Below are 23918 nucleotides of genomic sequence, written 5' to 3' on the forward strand. Positions count from 1 at the left end.
CAAATTTCATTTTTTACGGATCAATTTTGATTTTCTACTGACCAAATTTGCTTTTTACTGACCAATTTTGACTTTTTACCTAACAAATTTGACTTTTCTCCTACCGAATTTAATTTTTTACTGACCAAATTTTATACTGACCAAATTTTATTTTTTACTAACCAAATTTTACTTTTTACCGACCAAGTTTGACTTTCTTCCGACCGAATTTGATTTTTTACTGACCAAATTTTATTTTATTCTGACCAAATTTTTTTTACTGACCAAATTTGATTTTTTACTGACCAAAATATACGCTGACAAAATTTGATTTTTTACTAACGAGATTCTTTATTTTTGCTGACCATATTTTATTTTTTACTAACCGTATTTTATTTTTACTAACCGTATTTGATTTTTTACTGACCAAATTTGACTTTCTACTGACCAAATTTAATTTTTTACCGATTTTTAAAAGTTTTTTACTGACCATATTTAATTTTTTACTGACCATATTTTATTTTTAACTGACCACATTTGATTTTTTACTGACCAAATTTAATTTTTTACTGACCAAATTTAATTATTTACTGACTAAGTTTAATTTTTTACTGACCAAATTTTATTTTTTACAACCAAAAAGTCGCAGCCCCGAAGTTTGAGTATTCTGTCCGCAGGCACCGCACTTCTCCCTACGTGGGAGAACAAATATTTTGTAATATAGTTCGTAAATGTTTGTGAATTCCTATTAGGGACTTACCAAATGCTTGTAAATCATATAACCCTCTACAAAGTTTGTACTTTTCCACAATCATAGTTCGTAACGTGATTATTTTTTATTCTCTTGCAAACATCTGTAGGGGAATTCTGTAACGATATGATAATGTCATATGACAAATATTCGTACTAAATTTGGAAGCCAGGATAATATTTCAAACCAGTGAGCAGCAAATGGCTATTGCAAGGAGCTCTATGAAGCTCTCAGTAACTGAGATGAATCTGATTTTCAATTAATTTATCCATATTTTCCACATTAAATTTTTAAAATTTGTCATATGACATTGTCATACTGTTACAGAATTCCCCTACTGTTCGTAAATGTCTGTAAACCCACAGAAAAAATGTTTGTAAAATTTTGTAATTTGTTCGTAAAGTTTTGTTAGACGAACAAATTTTTGTAAAAGAACAAAAAAATGTCTGTCAAGTGATCATCTTACAAACAGTGTTTGTAAAAAGGTACAATATTTCTTAACTTTTTAGTAGATAATACAATTTACGAGCATTTCTAAATTCCTAATAGGAATTGACAAACATTTACGAACAATTTTACACTGAAATACAGTGTAATTAAAAAGGACAAGGCGTTTGACTTTTAAACGTAAAAGCCTAAAAATATAGCCTGGCATGAAAAAATATAAGTATTGATAATAATAATATTACCACTATTTCGTTTCATTTTTGTATAAGAAAATTGTATTATTGTTGCTATAGCAGTATAACACAATAAGAAATTTTCAGTGCTTTTCATCTCAGCTACATACTGCAAGACTTAATTTCATGTGCCAAGAGCCTTCTAACTTTCTACGTGCTCACTCCTTACATTTATACGAAAGCATCTGTTGTTTGCGTCAAGTTTATGCTCCCGATAGTGTCTTTTAAGCATGAGTTAACATTCAACATGAAGTGAGAAAATGCACTTGCAGGTATCCTTTACTCAAACACTGCAGACATTCTTATCTCACCTGATGCATACGAAGACAAAGTTTAAGTTAATTGAACTGAGAGATTTTCAAAATACTTTTGTTTGAAGAACTTCTCAATAGCCAATTCAAGTGGCATTCTTCATGCTGACTTTTAATTGGAAACTTTGTGTAAATACATGAAATGTGATACATTTAATTTTATTCTCTGTGTATTTTTTGTAATGTCGAACTCGGCATTAGGAGTGATAGTGATAATTACATTGAATCTGTATTTGACTTCCAAGTAAAGACTGTGTTAATTGTGTTTGATCTGTTTGACTGGTCAAATAGCATCTCATTCCTAAAATTATAGTGTAATTCCATGTCTAGTTATCTGTCTTAAACCGTTTGGGTAAATCTATCTTCTGTAACTTCAAGCACAAAGAAAAATTCCAATTGTTCTCTTCCATCCAACCATTGGTATTTGAGGAGTGAAATGAGGTTAATATTTCAATTCTAAAACAAAAACTTATAAAGAAAATTTTCTTGGCAAAACCTAAGATTGCACAAATTCTTGACATATTTCTGATGAGAATTGATAATCGTCGAGCTACATACACAGCTCGATGGAAGAAATCTCCAGTATCCTTATCCCGATGAATTTAATGTTGTTTTGAGAACATTTTATTACAAATATTCAAAGACTGTATAAGCCTTGAGATTATTCTACGCAATTTAACCTCTACAAGAAATTGATGTAGAAGACAGAAATCGGATCAGAATAATCGTTTTCAAGAATGAATAGAAAGAAAGCCATAAGAATATATTTTTCCTTTGAATAAAAACAATAAAAAAAAGTAATTGAGACAAGCTTGAACCAGGGCTTGAACGGTTTCACTCTTACTTCAAGTTTTCAAGCAATTAAATTATAATTCACTAACATGTTCTTGTTTCTGTTCTGTAAGAGCAGTTCATTAATTGGATATATCACCTCACAGCCTCAAAAGTAATTTGTTTACCATCCTTGGTCAGGGGGAACGAATTTCATTTATGTCGTATAATATTCATCACGAATAGCATGTTGGAAAACTTATAAATATGACATGGAAAACTTTAACAAATTCTCGATTGCACCACTTTCTATCGTACCTTAATTTTGGGCGTTCCATGTTACAGTAGTGGAAACTACTCTCCCTTCACTGGGAGAAATCCTAAAAAGTTAAAATAACACTCCGGAAATGTTAATTTTACCCTGCAGTATTGATCCAAAATCGGTGTAAATATTATGCTTTATAGGTGTATTAGGGGTCAAAGTTACCCTTTTTCATGTTAATTTTACACTTAAAAAGGTGTGAAATTAACAATAAAAAATGTTGATATATTTTTACACCTAAAAAGTATTAAAGTTACGAGGAAAAAAAGTTAATCGCACCCCCTTTTTTTCTCAGTGGTCGTATACTGATCGAGGGGCCTTGATCCGCTAATTTGATACTCCGAGCAATGATAACCTGCACCTGAGGATCCTGCAACCTGAGAACGGTCAGTGATCAAAATAATGATTTGATTAAATTCCCATTAGTTTTCCCTTGATTAGTGTGATGTCTACTTGATCAAAACGTATTCTAGATTCTACAAGACGAAACGTATAGTAAAACACGTCTAAACTGGTATTTTTGTGTATGAAATTTTCTTAAAAATTCAAATTTAACTTTTTGACAAAATCCTTCGTTCAAAGACTAGTTTAACTCATCAGGTAGCAGGAAATATTTGGTTTTTGGTTCCCAGGTGAACCAATTCCGAGTAAATTTGTCTACCGAAAAGTATGTTTTTTTTTCAAAAATGTCTCCAAAAATCAAGTCCCACAGGATAAAGTTTTAAATGAAAATTTTAGGAAATTTAGTTCGAATGTTGTACTTTTATATGCCTAAGAGCTTGAATCAATTATATTTTTTATTATGTTGAAAAGAAATTAAAACAAAATTTGCTGTGTTTTTTGTCAATTTTGACCCACGTAACCCCTTAAGTATATGTATCGAAGAATTAGAATAATATATTTTATTTTTGAAAATTTGCCTTTTTGAATCATGTTTTTTTTTGTTTTACCTTATCCTCTTACATTCAAGAGAAGTAGGGCGGAAATCGACTAACAAAAATAGATCAATCAAAATTTTGACTAATGCCCTTAACTTTAAATACTGATGCCCTACCTTAAATTCTACTCTAGCTACGGCCCTGCTCGTTTGTTGCAAATGTGATCCAGTGGTAATTTATCCAGAGAGCCTAGTGGCTAATTCTTGTAGATGTAAGAATATACATTTGTCGGGCAAGGGTTGTCCCAACCGGGGGCCTCTCGACATTCATTTTTCCATATGTTTTTGCATATAGACACTGAAGATTAATGGCAAGTTTTATCAGTCTGATATATTTCAAAATTGTTCGTTAAAAGCTATCCAAGAATACATACTCATAATGTTTGACGAAGTAATACAAAAACTACGAGCAAATTTGTTAAAATCGCGGTGTAATATTTGCAATTTTTTACAAGGAAAAGTGATAAATAGCTTCGCTTTTCATTAGTTTTGATGAGCCCCTGGCCTTAACAGTTTACATTTAAAGAATATTCAATTGTACCATTATATTATATTATCTTTCCGTTCGATGCCACATATCAATTGTTTTGAGATAGTAACTAGGGATTTCCGAGGGTCCTTTATTACCGCAATCTACTTTAACCCTTAAAATTGGGGTAAATGGTAGAAACTTTCTAGGACAACTTTTTCAAAAAATTGTTACCAATATTCGAGAATTAATTTGTAGTAAGGTGGTAGCGAACGTACCTGTGTAGGAGTTGGCCTGTGCGTTATAATTAGGGTGACGCATTTCTAGGTGATGCCCTGCCGAGTTAGCACGCCTGTTGTGCGTAGGTGTTGCAATGGTGGCGAAACGACACCGCGAACAGCCGCCGATGTTGAAGGGATGGTGTCTGGACGCTGGTGGCGGTGGCGCTGGTGGTGGAGATGCTGACATGGCAGGTGATCCACAGCCGTTGGAGACGCCCAGCATCTCTGGCTGCTGTTGATTGCCCAGCGTCTGGCTGTGCGATGACAGGCAGGGAATGGGATCCGTGGGCCAGTGGGATTGAGGGCACACGGCGGGGGGCTGTTGGATGGTCCAGCAGGACTGGGGGCAATGCTGATGGGATTGGAGAGATCTACAGGAGCAACTGTAACGTCACGGGATCACATGGCCGGCGTGGACGTCGCATATACCGCCGGTGGCAGAGTGATAGGGGCGCTCGGTGGGACACTGACAATCGCCGGTGGGCAGGTTGACACATGACCTGGCACCAGAGAGGGATGATGTGAGCAGTGGCGGGCGACGGGGAACCGTGCGTCCGGCCGCGACGAAGGGGGCGCGCGGGAGTGTGGAGAACGGATGTTGCTGGAGGTAACTACTAAGACCACGATCGCATGTGCAATACATCTTAGTCTTAACTGCTCTGGCTCACCGAAATCACACTCCGCACTCTTTTGGCCAAATCACAGAACATACCACATTTCATGTCTACTGGATTTTCACTTTGGAGTTGGGATTATCATTTGGGATAGTGATTACTGCCAAAAAGTTTGTTCTGCAGTTGCTGTGGATGAGAGAGAAAAAAAAGCACTATAAAGTTTAATTTGCTAAGTTTAGATGGGATGAGCAAAAGTTGATGGAGAATTCGTCAGCAATTTTTTTTTTGAGAATCACTGACGTTACTGAAAACGAATTACCCAAAGGAAAAAAGGAATTTATTCAGGTACATTATTTGTGTACCATTTCGTTGAAATAGTGTTGATTTTAGATTTGCTACATTTGGTCAATACAGCCTTATAAGCATTTTCGGAATTTCAGAATTTGTCAAACACTGTAATGAACATGTATTTTCGATTAAAGGAAATTCAACCGATAGTAATAGTGACTTTAGAGTTTTATTGAAATCCTAAATTATTTTCTATGTTTCTATCAAACATCAAATCGCCTTGTCAGAATATAAGTCGAACAAGTCAATTTTTTTGCAAAATTCGTTTTATTTCGCTTTTTAGGTACTCCTTGATACCCTCTACCAAGGGGTGAATAAGTGGCTTTCAGAGTGAACAGTGAGCGACGATCGGCAAAATTAGCCAATCTGGAGCTAAAAATTGACAGATCGAAGTTTTATAGGACACTTACCGCTCTACAACTTTGTGAAAGTAATTTTCCTCTATTTTGTAAGGAAATACATTTCTTGAGCTGTTTTCTAAAAGGTAATTTTGTGAACATTTTCAAGAATGCTGGGGCAAATAGTAACAGGTATGGGATATTATCACATTTGATTTGCTTTATTATGGGCTATCGTAAATTAAAAAAATAGCTAAGGTGACATATTTTTATAGAAAATTTATTCCTCTAGGGGAAAGTGACCATGCTTGATACTGTAAAATAATGTCCAAGGTTTGTGATTATTTTCTGATTAACACACAAACCGAAGCGATTCTTCCACTATGACAAAAAAATGTCTCACTTATTAGGTTCATAATCCAACCTCAAATAGTTCCTGGAAATCCTTAGATTGTCCTCAAGAAGAAAATGGAAATTCAGTAGCGATTTTTATACAAGTTGGGTCCGGGGCCTTCCTGTATAATAATTGATTCGACAATTCGGAGGCCCATTTTCACTGCAAAAAATTCACCGGATACAAAAAATTGCATATCAATATTTAGACGAAACTCTAATCTATCTGCTTAAATCGCTTGTACGACTGGTTATTAGTTTTAAAATCACTTTTATGTAATTTTTCTAAGCCATGTTTTTATGACATTAGGGCGCTAGCGAAAACCATTTTTTCACTTTGAGTCCACGAAAATGTCATTCTGGAACCTTAAAATTCAGGCAACAGGGTTGAAGATTATGTCAATTGTCGGTAAAATTGGCGGATTGCAATATGTTTAATTATGAAAGAATCACATCTAATGATATAGTTGCCACATTAAAATTATCATTCATGGACCTTTCTTAAAATATAGGATGGACACAAGTAGAATTTATGAATTTGTTACCACCCACAAAAACAGTGTCCACCAAGTACAAATATTTTTACATAAATATTAGTACTGATGACCCCTCTATGTGCCTATGATAGTAGTTTTCGTGAACAGCGACATTAATTAAGAAATACTTATGAAATATCATGTATCGAAATTACAGTTTTGGGCCTATTTTTGATTTTTGCTTCCTGAAACTAGGAAAAAAGAGCTAGGATCCTAATTTTTTTAGGAAATGTGAGGCTTAGCACCAGCTATTGAAATATATTGCGATGAGTCATAACTATTGATTAACATAGGAAAAAAATAGTTATTATCAAGCTTGGATCGTATCAAGCATGGTCACTTTCCCCTACACCCTTTTAAAACACCATTTTCTCTACCTGAACGAGAAAAGTGCTTTACAAGCTATTTTAGAAAAAAAAACACAAAAGACTGCTAATCGTTTGACCAATGCAAACAAAAAGCCGCAGGACATGGAAATGACGTTTCTTCTCGCCGTGAGACATCAGAAATTACTTCGCTTTTTTTTTATTACTTTTTGCTCTATACCTTTTGTTACATTTTACCCCAAGTGGCCGTTCTTAATAAAAAGATTTCTAGAGAAAAGAACCTTTGTGAATTTCCAAAATGGATAGCGGATTCGTATTCAAAGAATTCAAATCATTTAGGAAATATTTACCAGTCCATCAATTTTGGAAAATAAGTAGGTAATAATTGTTATCTTCTGCAAGGAAAATATTTCAAAAATAGGGGTAAAAATTTCGATATTTTTTATTTTCTAAAATCCTTGTTCGAATTCTAAGAAACTTACGACATTGAAGAAGGTCTATGGAGGTCATATAGGGTAAGGGCTCATAATTTTGGACAATCTGCTTATATGCATCGATGTTCCAAGTTTGAAGTGCGACATTTTCAATACTAATTGATTTTTTTTTGTTACTCTCTTTTCAGAAGAGGGTTGTTTAGAAACATAGCAAGCTATTTATCGTCTTATTTTTACTAAAATTAGTTTTAATACGTTTGAAAATGAATTGATATACAGAGGTGAATTTGGCTCTTATTTTGGACAACTTGGTTATTAATTTGGACAACTTGGCTGTAAATTTGGACAGCTAATCCTCGAAATTGTTCTTCATTTCATGAACCAATCTTACCAAGTTCTCTTCCTGTTTATGTAAGGAAAACGTAGAATGTCACAAGAAGCCCGGAAACTTTCCACATCATTCATTAAAGTGAGTTGACTTCTAGCCTCATTCATTAAAGTGAGCCTTTCAAGGCATTTCTCGCTACATCTCTTTCGTAGAGATGATGCTCCTTTGTTTCTCCAGGCATTTGACCAACCTAGTCATCACAAAAGCTAAAACTTCACGAAATTTCGTGAGGAAATACCTGTCCAAAATAAGGAGTATCACCTTACTGGTAAATGTCTTAAAAAATTTCCCATTTTTCACACGAAAAATCTAATTCACAAGGCAAATCTCACTTCAGGTCAAATGTACAAATCAACACTAACGTGAATCAACACAATTCTCAATGAATATTCAATGAATAATATCATTGAAAAAAAGCGAAAAAACATTATTAGTATTTCACCAGAGCTAAATAAGACTGAAGTAAACACGAAGATCTGTCATATTTCTCGTAAGCAATTGCTCACACTGAATTTTCAACAAAGAAATTTTAACTCAAATCATATTCAAAATTTAACGTTTTTAGTGTTAAAATCTTCCAAAAAGAACAAATATTTAGATAGAATTCATTATTCATCATATATTGGAATAAAAATTCATCATTTTAATCAATTAATTCTTAGTGTCCAATTTTATCCCCAAAGTGTCCAAAATAAGAAACTGGACAAAATTATGAGCCTCTCCCCTCTGTAAAAAAATTAAGCCGCTATCTCTTTTATCTTGGAAGATATTGAATTTTCAAATTTTCAATTTGTGACTTTTTGCCCCAGCCTCCCCTACATTGTAAAAAAAAAATATATCCCGACACGATTAATAATAATAGTGAACCTTAAGTTGCAGAGTTTTCCCCCCTTTTCCCTCTATCTTTCCTATGAATAAATATTATACCGGAAAGTTAATTATTCCCAAAGTTAGGGGTTTCAAATCTTAAAAATCCTTTACTCATCATGTAAAATCTCAGCCTAAAATTGCTCTCCTGTAAAATTGGCCATTCGCGACTTATTCGTTTTATATTCTGAGCCGTCGAAATTGAAATTGAAATTGAGTTTTCTAGTCAGTAATGCCCAACGCACAATAACTTTTGTTGGTAAACATGTTTTTGACATTTCAGTGAGAGTGAGTGAGATCTAAATCTAGTCATCTCGCTCACTCTTATAGGCAGTTCCGAAAACATGTTTACAAAACAAATGTTATTGTGCGTTAGGCATAAATTAAAAGAAAAACAGTGTATTAATAATATTTATAAATCTGGGATTGGCCAAGTGTCAGTTAATATTTTTTTCTCTATTTCTTCGGACATAATCATTGTGCAATCGAAATGATGTTTGTGGCTGGGATAAAACTCTTGGATAGTCTGAATTGTCTGAACTATGAAGTCTTGGTGGGGTAAAAAATGCCAGCAAGTCATATTTTCATGAAAAGTTCTCACTCAAGCATTGTATATATAAATATATATATGAAATATAAGTGAATGAGTTGGAGGAGCTCCAACAACTTTCTGCTGAAATCATCACTTTGAGGCCGCTGGGCGACACTCGTAGAGACTCTAACTCCTTTGACAGGTTCTCTGTGCCATCTCCCTCCACTGGGTTTTCATCACCAGACCCAAGAAAACAAAGCTTTCCACTCGTCAGCTAGCCCATACTCCCCCTCAATATTATATATATACTTTTCTTCAGGCAACACAAGAAAAATGCCGCAAATTGACACAATTTTCACGATATTTTGCTCCATGACAATTTTATCATTTACACCCAATACGATAGAGACAATGGGTGAAAGTTTCTTTAGAACACCCACTCCCCCTGACTCTCAGTCAATTTAATATTAAGTATTTTTTATTGGAACCCATTCAATTTTATGACACGCAGCTTTTTCCAAAGTATATTCTTCCCTTGATTCTCCCCCATTTTCCCAATTGGCGCTCCTTTTTTTTCTTCAAGAGAAATTCCATTGTACTCAAGTTTCGCCTCGGGGATGTAAGCTAAGAAGTATTTTCCATTCACCAAAGTCGCAGAGAAAATTGGAGAATGGGAAAATTTGTGCGATGAAATGAAAATTTCGAACAGGTGTGATATGAGACTTTGTTTTTCTTCATTTCCCCCAACCGACTGACAGTTAATTTCACACTGATATTTAAAATTGATGTCATCAAGGGAAGGAAAACATTCACCCCCTCATCCCTTAACAAGACATTCGCATTTTCTTTTTGCCGCTAGACGCATTAGCAAGTGAGGCTTAAGCTTAGATTATATTCTTGAGCTTTACTCCGGGAAAGTTGGCGCCAATTGTACTTTGCACGACAACCAATTCTTTTCTACCATATTAACATAATCTGAAACGAAGGTATACGTTCATGATTCTCGCGTGAAGCTTTCAGATATTACTATCTAAATCACAAACTGGATTTAGTGGGGCTTTAGAGGGACTTCCAAGTTTCCCAACAAGATTGCGTAGTTTAGTTTACAGTTTGTATTCCTAATAGCACAGATTATTATTTTCGAGATATCCCGCCAGCACAGACAAAGTTAGCAATAATAATTAGAAGGCTTTAACACCGAATGTTATGTCTTTAAAGTTTTAGAGCTTTAAAATGGGGATATCAATAGCTACAGTAGTTTTAACAGTATTTTGATAAAATGGCTCAGTTTAAATAAAATTTGGTCAGCATTTAAGTAAAACAAAAACCATAAAGTATAAATGATCAAAAGTTGTAAAATATTATTCGTGCAAAGGAAATAAAAAAGTTATGAGCCATCCTTGTATTTTCGGTTTCATTTATCCCTTTAAGGACGATTGGAACACCGGTGTCCCATAAAGAAAATAATAATTTTTCCTGACTACCTAAAGTTATTTTTTTCTTATGTCTGCAAATAATTGTAAAGTAGAATGTTGAAGGAATCTAGAATATTTTTTGCAAGTCTAGCTATTTTCTATGTAGGGGGAACTGGGGCAGTAGTAATCTGGGGTAGTTGTAAACACTGTGATTTTTTCATTAATTTTAAGACTCCAGAGGATAAAACCCATAAGCATTCATAGATACCATGGGGATGTATGTCCACAGAAGAATTGGTCAATAAAATCCTAATACTTTAAAAATAAAAATCATTTTTCCCGAAAATGTTGATATTTCAATTATTTTGGTCATTTGGATTTCCACCTGGAAATTAAAAACTGTGTAAAATAATCGAAATGTAGCAATACCAGTTCTTTCCTACATCTTTTAGGATTATATTTATGGATTTACTAGAGAAATTGAGATTCTCATTATTTCAAAAGAATTAATAATTGGTCAGAAAACAGCATTTGGGGTAGATGTAAACAGGCAATTTCAATTTCACAAAATGAGTAGGTAAAAGAGCGGGAAATTGACCTTCATGCGAAATATCTATAATTCATAGATTACGAAAAAAATTGGTGGCGCTGTGTTAAATAAAAGTCACATGATGTCAAAATATGGGGAAAATCCATTGAAAAATGTCTTTGATATGCATGCTTTTAGTTTTTTGCTATTTTAATTATTCTTTGTAAAAAGTGTCGTGATTTTTTGAAAAATATACAGTCTTTATATACCTCTTAAGTAATTAAAATAATTGAAAGTGGTGTAAAGTTAATTTGAAGGGTGGAAAAAGGGGTGTTTACATCCTCCCCAGAAAGTGGTTACTTCTACCCCAGGTATTTTGTGAAAAGAGAAAAATGCACAGTGACACAAATTTTATTTTTATGGAAAACTCAATTGTTTTCCAGCATCCGCATTACCCTCGACGAATTGCCTATACCCAAGGGTAAAACATGAGCTAAGAAATATTTTCCAAAAAGTCACAGTGTCCTTGGAAAATCACCTCAAATTCGCATCTATCGAAAATGGTTACATGTGCCCCAGTCTCCCCTAGTAAATATTTAAGCTCAAAAATGGCGAATATTTTAAATTTTCAAATTCATAATTGATTTTATTTACTTTTTATACTTCCAATTTTTTTTAAGCAAAACCCTTTTGGCAATAAAAACTACTATAGTCGTACGTAATATTTTTCAATAAAGCGAAAAATATTATTCATTGGTATTGTCAGAAAAATTACTTAAATTTTTGGGCTATTTTTGTCCCTATTGTTCATAAAAGCACAAAATACACCGAATCAGACTCTGTTGGACTTTCCAAGGTTAGATGTAAGACTTATCATTGATTATGTTTCTCATTTTAATTTTTATTGTTGATTTTCAGTCCGTAGAAAGTGTCTCGTCGTTAAAGGGTTAAAAGATTTACGACTACTTTTTAATTTTTAATGGCTCTGCCACAGCTTTTAGATCAGGAAAATTTCATGAAGTCGAAATTCGAGTCCCTGTCTTTCGCACATGCTTTGCATATGACTGTTTTATTCTTTTGAACTCTTCTTCTTCTCTTGAACATCACGACAAATTCAATTTAGCTCAATCGAATTTGAAGTGCGAGAAAATGAGATAGACATATGCAAAGTGTTTGAGAGTTTGAGAAAGGGACGGTGACAAATTTTGATTTCGTGAAATTTTACCGATCTAATAGATGTGCCGGGGTCATAACTGATCAAAATAGAATTTTGCTGAACATTTATCGCTCCAGAGTACCCAGTGTACCTTCTGTAGCAGTAAAATTTCATGAAGTCTAAATTCACATCTCTTTTTTGTCTTAAAAATTTCGCATATAGCTATCCTATTTTTTCTTATTCTTCTTTTTCTTTTGAACATCACACCAAATTAAGTTTATTTCTGTTCAATTTAGAATCCAAAAAAGTGATGTAGACTTATGCAAATTTATAGAGAAAGAAAGGGACGCGAATTTTGACTTCATGAAATTTTACAGATCTTAAAGGTGTACCGGAGACGGGTCTCGGTCAAAATCCTGAAAGCCAAAATCCGGAACGCCACAATCCCAAACGCCAAAATTTCGAAAGCCAAAATCCCGAATTCTTAAAAGTGATAGGACTCGATTAAACAGGGCTATTCTTAGATAATGCCGATTTCAATTTAAACTGATTCAAATATTACTTAGAAAACCATTTCAAATTTGAGCTATTTGATTCTGCCCCATGAACCCCTATAGGAATTTAGTTCAAGTGGTTAAATAAGAGCTGCTTCATCAAAACTGACTACAAAGAATAACATAAACGTTTAATTTTTTCAAACACGTAGAGAGCATAAGTGAGCAAATGACACTAATTGTGTGATTACGAAGTTTAGTCTCGTCCTGTCTCTGGGAGCGTATAAAGTGTGAAATTCATCATGTGCCAAGAATGATGTTGAGAATGCATAGTACGAGGGATAATGAAACAAAATAAGGGGAAAAAAACTCCATAGCACTAAAAAAAGCATCATCCAATTTCACTCTTATGATCTTAGTTCTGTTTACTGAAACTACCAGCATGGTTCAAGGGTGCACCCATTCCCAGCAACAATGAAACATAATCAGCCGGTGAAAGTGTTCCAATCCAGTTCAATGGGGTAGTTCTCTACTAATCCAATTACGAATTCTAGTCCCTCTCAGTCAATACTCTTGTCTCGAAACAATCTGTGAGAAATTCTAGACGCTCCTGTGCAAATAGTCACAAGATAATATGTGATAACGTGCTTCTATATTCACCAAAATATCTCACTTGTTTTCTAATTTATGCAGCTACTATAGAAGGGTTACTGGAGCCTTTAGGATACCGAAGGATATAACATAAATAAATCCAGGATAGAAAGCAAGACTCTCCCACAATATTAACATTTCTGAGGAAGGCAATAAACATAGTCACATCGACAAAACTTTCACAGAATATTCAAGCAATAACGTCGAGTATTTTACGAGTATTGACAACATACGATTCTATCATTGAGAAACATATGAAAAATTCATCAAAGGACTATGAAAAACTACTGAAAAGTGGAGTCGAAGCGTAGCAGTTTCACATAATGCTCGATCTCGCGATTTAGATACCGCAAGTATCTTGAAATTTGGTTCCTCTGGTGCCGACCAAAATCCCGAAAACTCAAAAACCTAAACCAAATATAATAAAACCAAAATACCAAAATAACGATTGGTAAAAATCCTGAAAGGGACGAAATTACACAGAGAGTATGGGGTACGATTTATTTCCCAAAATACAGAAAATTAGTATATGACACTTTTAAGAATTCGCGAATTTGGTTTTTCAGGATTTTGACTTTCGGAGTTTTGACCCATTCAGGCTTTTGGAAATTCGGGAGTTCAACCCATTCGGGGTTTTGGATTTAGGGATTTTGATCCGGACCCGGTCCCTCGTTTGTTATTTGGATCCAGCGGAGTGAAATGGAAAAGGATCCTGCGTACGAGTCGAAGTTTCCCGCTAAAGTTTTCCATTTCTTATTCGTTTTTATAGTTCGTCAGTTAAATCAGCACTTGTCGTAATTTCCTCTTGACAACTTTTCAGGAGACGATATTTTCAGTTCAGCTCTATTTTTCTTAAAAATGAGCTCCGAATGCGATACTTTTGAGTCCGAATAATAAAAGTGGCTCTAATAAACTGTAAGTTAACTCGAGAAAATCTATAAAATGATTGAAAAGCTGAGATTTTGAGATATAGGGTAACGTATGGTATTTCTGGACAAGCTGTTTTTCGGGACATAATCACATCGAACAGACTGGGCTTTTTTACATGGTCATTGCTTTTTTACTCCTTCATTGCTTTTTTACACGTGGAAAAAATATTCAAAAAACTGAGGTATCAAACCCATTTTTGCATCAATTTGATCTTTTTCCGTTCTTTGAGACAATATTCTTGAAAAAGAAAATGATATTTTAGTAAAATTAGCCAAATTTAAATACCTTGAACAGAAAGCAAAAAGCAATTGCTCGGTCAATTGCTTTTTCTTGACAATTCCGTATCATATAGTCCGTTAACATTCTCTATTTGAATTCACTGTTCGAAATTTCATCGACCACCATCGAAATCAGCTGATGCCAGGAAAAATCAAAACAAAGGATATTTTACTCATAAAACTCTTGTGAAAACTTTTGAAATACATTTAAAATGAGTCTAGGCTTAGTGAAATTAAAGTTTAGTATAAAATACACGTGAATAATGTGAATTACATTGTTTTGAACAACTGAAAATATTTCCCGCCTTGGACATTTTACTTACACTGGATGGCGCTGTTCTCAGTGAGTTATCTAATCGAAAACAATGAAGGTGTCATATTCACTTCTCCATTTCTCCTTTGAAAATCGATTAAAAGAGCAATGGCCCAGTCTGTTCGGTGCTAATATGGGTATTTTGGGACACATCAAAAATCCTGCAAATATTTGTTTTCAAATTATTTTCAAGTTCTATATGAAATATTAAGCTCTTTACGTGTCAGATAAATATAAAACTTCTGAAATTTTATTTAATTTAAAGCGTGAAATACACGTGAATTGTGAGTGTCACATACCACTTTTTACAAAACCTTCAGTGTGGTAAATTTTGCTGTTGTCAGCACAAACAGTGCTTAGTTTTTTTCGATTTAAGTCACTTTATAAGTGAAATTTAAACAAATTTTTTATGAGAGAGTGAAGATTAGAACTTCTATTTAAAGGTAAATAATTAGGCTCGGTGAAATTTATTTGCATAATAGCTACTTTTGTCTGTCCCGAAAGACTCAACTGTCCCGAAATATACCACTCTTACTTCTTTACATTTTTTGCTATTTTGTATAAAAAATGATACATTTCTCAGCATTTTTCGATAAGAATCTTATTCTGGATAGCATAAGGAACATAAATATTTGAATCAGCACAGAAAAAAGTTATTAGAGAAATTGTTAAGCTGATTGAAACTTGAAAGTGCTAAAAAGTGTCCCGAAATACCACATGTTACCCTATGTCCGATGAATCACAATAAGATTTTATCGTAACTTCTATCGTTTATAAAGCCGTAACTTCCAATGTATGGAGACTTGGAAATTACGACAATTTTCAGAAATACATTATATCAATTTCAATTACTCTAGTGATAATAAGCGCCTTTATGTAAATAAATTAGACAATTAAACTGTTATCTCTGTCCCTAAAAGCTTTTATTTCATAAATTTTATTGAATAAATTTTGTGCGATGCGTCTCTAGTTTTGTTTTGAATTAATGAGAAATGGGCAGGGATTTTTTCTTACTTTTTTCTCACAAATATTGAATTAAAATGATTTAATGTTGCATTATTCGCACTGTCTTTGGATATTTGGTAGAGTTTGTGAACTTTTTATTGAGAAATATTACATTTTTGCTGCAAATTACAAGCCACGCAAACGAGCAAAAGAAGTTACGGTAAATGCCTATTTGAGAGAAAATTTTGTATGAAAATTTATCATAACTTGCCCAAAAATGGAGATTACGATAAATTCTGATAAATTTTTATTGATTAAGGGCACTTGCGATAATTTTTGTTTAAAATACTTTTTATTGGGCTTATAAAAGCTTTTTTCTCAAGTGCGTCTAATAAACAAAATTACGCCGATTCTAAATATGTATATAATCTCAAAATCACAAAAATGAAGTTACGACAAAAGCTGATTTAACTGACGATTTACCGATTAACAATAAATTTAGACTGATTTTAAAACTTGAAAACTGAAGAAAAACATAGGGGAAACTGGGTTTCCACCAAATACTTTTGAAAGATGCGCTTTTGACAAAATTTCCTAAGTAATCTATGAATTTTAGAAAAATGTTTCTTACCCAATGTTATAGGCTTGGGTATAGGATGCGTATTAATGCATCTAAGGATGATGTAAAACAATGCAACTTTCCAGAAAAAGGAAAATTCTGTCAATATACATTTTTCGATTTTCTCCAACCACCTGGGTTACCGCCTAACTGGGGCACCACTAAACACCTCTTTTTCTCATCAATTGTTGTTATTTTGGGCATTCACCACAGTTCTTAATTATAAAGAAGATATTGATAATGTGAATAACTCACAAAAAAACAGCAACATTTAGAATAAATGACTAAAAAACAGAAATCTAAAGCACTGCACACCGAACATATTTTTCAATGGATTTTTCAACATTTTGACAACAATCGATTTGTTTTTGGTAAGCAGCGCCACTAAATCGTGGCGAACATTTTACCTAAAGTTCGAATTTTGCGCGCCCTTCAGATTTGTTTTTAATAAAATCGAAAAAATCATCCACCAATTCTTAATTAAAACTCATTTAAGGCGAAATTAGGTCCATTAAACTATATTTCTCCCATTTTGTTTTGAATGAAAATGCTATGATTGGATATAAATTTCGGAAATCGATCAAAGAGGGAGAGGCAAAGTATGAAAGATTAAGAGAAAAAAAATTTGCTATTCAAGCTACGCTCGCAACATCTACAATTGTAAGAAATTTGCCAGTTTGGTGGTGCCCCAATCTCTGTTTTGTGATTAATTTTATATTCTTTTAAGAAAATGTGAACATTAATTTCTTTCTATCCCAAAAAATGTAGGAAAGTTATGGTATAGAAAATTTATTAGGTGAGATTCTTAACAATCTCACCTACTATAATCCTAACAAAATTTCATGTCGTCCGATCGACCTCAAATTTGGCCAAAATGTGTTTCAGCACTTCCTGATCACGAATATATATGTGGCTATTTTACGTTCCCGGCCGGCCGGCCGCTCTTTGGAGCTTAATAGCTCCTAAACTAAAAAAGATATCGACTTGCGGTTTTCGGCAAAGGTTATATATCGGGTGAAAATTGCAACTTGGTGCATTGACCCCCCACCCCCCACCCCTCCTTCCGCTATTTTGAAGACCCCCCTTTTTTTGTTTTCTCAATAGCTCCGCCCCTATGGCATCGAGCGGGCTTAAATTTTAGTATGTTATAGCTGGGTCTTAGGGCTTTCCATCAATACCAAACTTAAGGTCCCCCGACCCCCCTGACCCGAGCTACAAGGGTTCAAAAAAAATTTATTAAAATGGCCATAACTCCGGTTCTAATTATCAGAATTTAAAAAGTGAGGGCTTTTTGGAAAGCTCTCGTGAAATGCCACTTCCTCTTCTAACATCTCAAGTTCATAAAACCACCGCTAGGGGCGCTATTATTAAAAAGAAAATTTTTAAATCTTAAAAGTTAAATAACTCAAAAATACCATTGTGCATCGGGCTGAAATTTTAGTATGTTGTAGCAGTTGATTATACCTATCAAACAAAAAAAACCTTAAGTCGATCTAAAACCCCTGACCCGAGCTATAAGGGGTCAAAGTTCGAACATTGACCGGCCTCTATCTTCGGTTCTAATTAACATAGCGACCTAAATTTTACCTTTTTGGTTTCATCTCGATGAGCGCTTTCAGATGGAAGTTCAAAAAGTCACCACAGGTGGCGCTGTGATAGCGTCAAAATTCATCGAAATTCAAAGTCACTTTTCTCAAAAACGGCATTGTGCAAGTTAATGAAATTTTAGCATGTTGTAGTTCAGTCTAAGACGTTTCCAAAATGGTGCGTATGTGCGCTATGGTTAAAACAGAACCGGAGATATGAGGGGTCAAAGTTCACGAAATTCAAAAAATCATATCTCCGGTTCTATGTGACCGATTTTGATGAATGAGGGCTTAAACGAAAGATCTCACCAAATGCTACAACTTTCTAGAATATTTGAACTTCGTGGGACCAACACCAGGGGCGCCACAGTCGAAAAACCAATTTCAATATCACATAACCTCAATTATCTCGACTGTCGCTGAACCGATTTTGATGATTACTTCAACATAATTGTAGAGCACATTTGTCTCTACATTTCGTCCATACATCATTTTCCGCTCAGACTACGCTATCACTCCGATTTTGCCGTTTAAGTGTGAAAAAATTGATTTTTCCCATAATAACGCTTTGAAATCACTCAGATGCCAATTTGACTGCCTCTACTCCACCAAGACACTTAAAATAGGGTTTTAAATGGAAAGTCCCACAAAATACAACAATTCTTTGATATAGTTGAAGTTCAACAAATGAACACTTGGGTCACTCTGGATGAAAAAACGAGTTAAGAAACAAAAAACCTCGCTTATCTTGGCTTCTGAGTAATCGATGAGATCATGTTCTATGGGAAAATTATAGAGAACATTCTGGTCTACATTTCACCCATATAACACTTTTCTGTCAGTTCATCCAAATCCTTGATATTTTGGTTTAAATACAAAATTTGTATAATTTCACGAATTTGATTCAAGATAACTGAATGGTGACTCCCTACTTCAGCATCAAATCGAATTTGCATGCACTCCGAGTTAGCTCACGTTAAGAATCTCACCTACATAAGCCGGTTAGGATTATCTGTCCCTTTAACTTATTTCAGTTTCATTTTCCACATAAACATATACATGACTATAATTATCAAAATCTCACAATTTTACGAAAAAAGATTCTCATTTCTAAACTACTTGAACAATGTGGATCATTCTTTCGCTGAACAAGCATCCCTATAGTATCATGATTTCATATAAGTCTCATTTTCTAAAATCTTATACCTATTTAAAAAATCGCAGTGTTTAGTCGTACCCCTGTTTGGTGGTGCCCCAGTTTCCCCTAAGATATTGTTAAATTTTCCGAATAAGAAAATTAGTTGTTCGTTTCATGTAATTGGGTAAAATGCTTGGCATTAAAAAACTTGCACTTGAATTTAAATTTTCCGTAACGTTCTCTTACCCTTGGTATTTTTTTTTAAATTTATTTTCTGGTTTACAACTGATTTAAAATGGTATACAAAAGTGCACAGAAAATTATTTGGGAAAATTGTTCGTAAATGTTTGTGCATTCCCAAAGAGGACATCCAAAATGCTCGTAAATCGAACATGAATAAAATGAAATGAACATGAATATTGTTCATAACATGATCACTTGACGAGTATTATTTGCTCTTTCATAAGCACAACAGTTCAGTTTTTTTAAATAAATTAAATTTAAATAAATTTTCGAGAAAAAATTTGTATTGAATGATGAATTCTCCTTTTTCTCTTTTCGAATTACGTGTAAATTATATTATTTCAACAGAAAATAGTTAAGTGTATTATATTGTATCGTGTGCAGTGCAGTGCTATGTAGCATTTTCATATTATGTTGGCTTTATTAGTTTAGCATTGATTTGGTACACATATTGAAATGGAAAGTTGGCCAATATAATCAAAACTCTACCCTAATTTAATGATTCTGTGAAATGGCATTGAACTCTTAAGCTAAATCTAATATGGATATCTCTTTGAGGATTATCTGCTGAACAATTAATTTCGCTTGGTTGCTCCTTTGCTTCAGCAAATGCTTCTAATTTGTGAGCATTTGTGAGACAATTCATTTGGCAAAATCTCAATAAATATTTGCTCTGGAAGGCAAATACACCCACAGATGATTCTCTGCTTTTGTGGCCTACAAAATATAGGGTGAAATCTGAATAATTGAACTCAGAATTAAAGAAAGATTCTACACAAGAAAAACCTATTGGTCGACATTTAATACGAAGTCTTTGAAATAAAACCCAATCTGCTTCGATAATCATTGAATTGATTTTATTCATGTAATATTTAAAGTTAATAAAATATGTAAAAGGATCGAATGTCTAACAGAAGAAAGTTCTTATCCCAATAACTTGGAACATTTTCAATAAATTCGAACAAAAACGATTTCAAATTTATTGTGTTCAAAAGTCAAGAAATTTAATTTTAAATATTCCTCAATAATTAATTAGATTGGTACGCGATTTATATTACTTTTACACAATCAATTTTATGGAGTTATTTTAAAGAAGATATAATCCTGAGAGCCTTATAAAGCATTCTTTAACGCCTGAGGGTTAATCAAGAAACTTTAAATTTTCAATTTTCATCCCAAAGTTTCCATCATCTTCAGATTTTTCATTATAATTTTATTTTAATTACTTAATAATTCCAATTATATAATAGCAAGATAATGATAGAATACAATATTGTTAGGAAAATAAACAACCCTCCTGTGCATCTTAACTTAACGGAAAGTTTTGAGATAAAGTTTCAAAAGTTTAACGAGGGTTAATGATTCGTTAATCATCAAAAGTGAAAGCTCTTGTTCTTCTCCACGGCGAATTATGTTTTAGCGCCAAGCTCAGACTCAAAATGATGAAAACTTAAAAGTTACCCCACGGTACTTTGGAAGGGTTATTATATTGAAATTTGTGAATCTGAAGCACTTGCGGGTATTTTATAACTTTGCTTTCGCATTTGCAAAAGAAAGTTAATTTTCCGTAAAATGTCCCTATCAATCCATTCGTTTCATCTTCGAATTTTGCTGCAAAGTTTAAAGATTGGCAATCAAAATTTTATGTCCTTGTTGAAATAGTTTTGCCAAATGACAATTTGACAATAAATTTAATTACGTATTCAATCTGAATGTTTTTGTTATAGAAATAAGCTGAGAGACTAACATAAAATTGTGTTGTATAAATTATCAAGTTAATAACCCTGGGGATAAGCACTCATTCGCTCTATTAGGGTTAAAATTACATGTTTTATTATTCTTAATACTATTAAGTCATGATTGTCTTCTTCCTCCTTCCTCATTTTCCACGCAATTTTGGATTCAATTTCAAACTTCTGCTAACGGTTTTTGTCTTTGCATGAATGATTTAGAAGGATTCTCAAGAAATTTGTCACTTAAATAAATAAAATGTACATTTCACTTTGCGGTGCCTATCTTGGTTGGTCAGTAAGTAATCTAAATAAAATATTCTGTCACATTTCTCAAGTGTTGTTCAGTCGGTGTTTCATTATACGATAAGTACAGTATAATTAAGTCGGTGACCAAGGAACAATCATGCATTATTCACACTCTCAATTCCTCGAGTTTAGCATTCGAATGTCAGGGTGCCCCAAAAGTGGGACAAGGAGCTCCTGTTGCTTCTTCCAAGCGATCGTGCCAATAAAATACTCAATTTCCATTCTAAGGCTTCATACGATGCTGAATAGTTTGTTTTGTCATTCCAAAGGACAGGGGGCAATAGGGGATGGTGGGGAAACTTAGTAAAGCTCAACGTCTTTTAATGTTAAGAGAGACATCCCGGCTAACACAAGGTAAGCTGTTACTAGCACAATGCTATAATTAAAGGCATTGTCGATGCTCTTAAATAATAACTTAAGCCAAGTTCATAAATTAAGTTCTTAATAAGTACTTATTAAGTACTTAATTAAGGAATTTTTGAGCGAAAGTAGCGACATTTGGTGGCAAAAATGGAAACTGGAATAGAAAATGCGATAGATGCATGTTAACCATTGGTTTGAAAGAGATGAGAAAAATGACATTTCTGAAAACATAACCACAAAATGTTAGTAGGGGAAACTGGGGCACCACCAAACACGGGGTACCACCAAACACTGCGATTTTTTAATCAGATTTTCGACTTCTAAGGACAAGACTTACAGAAATTTATAGGCATTATAGGGATGCTTGTCCACTGAAGAAATGGTCGAGATAGTCCAAGAAGTTTAGAAATAAAAATCAGTGTTTGGTGCTACCCCGTGTTTGGTGGTGCCCCAGTTTCCCCTAAGCACGTGAAGTGTCTATAAAGTTTTCTTTCTTTTAATCGCAAATTTATAAATAGTGAATTTCAGTGAAATTAAATAACTTAACATTCTTCTTTGCATTTTCATGTGGTAAGTACATTTAAGTTAAGGCTCTCCCCGTAGTCCCTATACCTTGTAATCCTGAAATGTTATTAAGTCCACAAGTATTCCAAAATCTACTAAATTTTTCCTATAATGCTTTCCAACTTGCGATACGGAAGCTTAAATTTCCAATACCTGACCCATTTTTTGTAAAATCCTCTCTTCAGTGCGTGATCCGGGAGTGTAAATTACCAAATTTTGACGAATCCTCTCTCCAGTCCCACTCGCGTAATCCGAGAGCCGGAAGTGCATAACTTCACGGAGTCCCATAAACTCCCGTTTCGGGAGTCTACTTTTTCAAAAGTTTTGAATTTGAATATTATTAATTTTTTATTTGATCGTTTCTTTGATTTTTTGTTTCAGATGCATCTTAAACATTTCTCAGGAGAAATTTGAAGACAACAGGAGTTCCATCCAGCAACAGTTGCAACTGGGGAAAAAGTGTTGTGCCGGACAATATAACAAAGATGCGGTAGCAACATGTTCATCTTGCCAATTAGGACAATTAAGCAAAAGTGTAATTTTGACTTTTATTTCAGAAATAAACAATATGAAGAATTAAAAATACATGTTTTATATGCATTTGGGTAACTCCTTGAAAAGCGCTTAGTTGAAAGTGCTTAATTAAGTACTTAGTTAAAATACTTTTAGTGTCCTTAATACAAACTATTTAATTAAGAACCTTAACAAAGACCTTAATTAAGTACTTAGTCTTAAGGCTGAGTCATGCCATATTAGTTTCACTACTCACCACAAAGCGCTGACGTTTGTCTCATTTTCATATATTTTTTAAGTAGTTGCATGTTCTACAACTCCTTAAAATTAAGTCATTGAGTTAAGATCTGATTAAATACTCAATAAATAAGTAATTAATGTGTTAGCCGGGATATGCGAAATATGGCTCAGCCAGAATACCCACATTCACAAATTCAACTGTAAGTGGGGCTAGATGTTTTTTGTCCTTAAAGCGATCACGAGAAATACATCGCTCCTTGGAAATTACAAGAGGCTAACTCATTTTTAGTAATTTTTCAGGAGACAGTATGCAAAATTCAATTTTATGTAAATAAGTTATATTAATTCTTTCTCCATTCAAAATATTTTTTTTTTCTAAGTTAGCGCCTTCCTGGTTAACACATTAAGTACTTATTAAGAACATACTAAGTTCTTAACACAATGACTTAATTTTAAGGAGTTGTAGAACATTCAACTACTTAAAAAACACATGAATATGACACAAACGTCAGCGCTTTGTGGCGAATAGCAAAACTAATATGGCATGACTCAGCCTTTGCTCTAAGTACTTAATTAAGTCCTTTGTAAAAGCCCTTTATTAAGTAGTTTGTTTTAAGACTAGGAA

At 33.7% G+C, this 23918-nt stretch overlaps 1 protein-coding gene across 2 annotated transcripts in view; it reads right to left on the bottom strand.

The window, feature by feature from the left end:
* LOC129806674 (monocarboxylate transporter 2) overlaps positions 1 to 23918 on the bottom strand; it is a 224835-nt gene that overhangs the window by 154792 nt on the left and 46125 nt on the right. For both annotated transcript variants that reach the window (XM_055855443.1, XM_055855442.1), the window contains exon 3: positions 4499 to 5301. In XM_055855443.1, coding sequence (XP_055711418.1) covers positions 4499 to 4724 — 226 coding nt within the window. In that variant the 5' untranslated portion in view covers positions 4725 to 5301. The remainder of the gene's footprint in view (positions 1 to 4498; positions 5302 to 23918) is intronic.

The sequence above is a fragment of the Phlebotomus papatasi genome, chromosome 3, assembly GCF_024763615.1.
Source record: "Phlebotomus papatasi isolate M1 chromosome 3, Ppap_2.1, whole genome shotgun sequence".
Taxonomy (NCBI): domain Eukaryota; kingdom Metazoa; phylum Arthropoda; class Insecta; order Diptera; family Psychodidae; genus Phlebotomus; species Phlebotomus papatasi.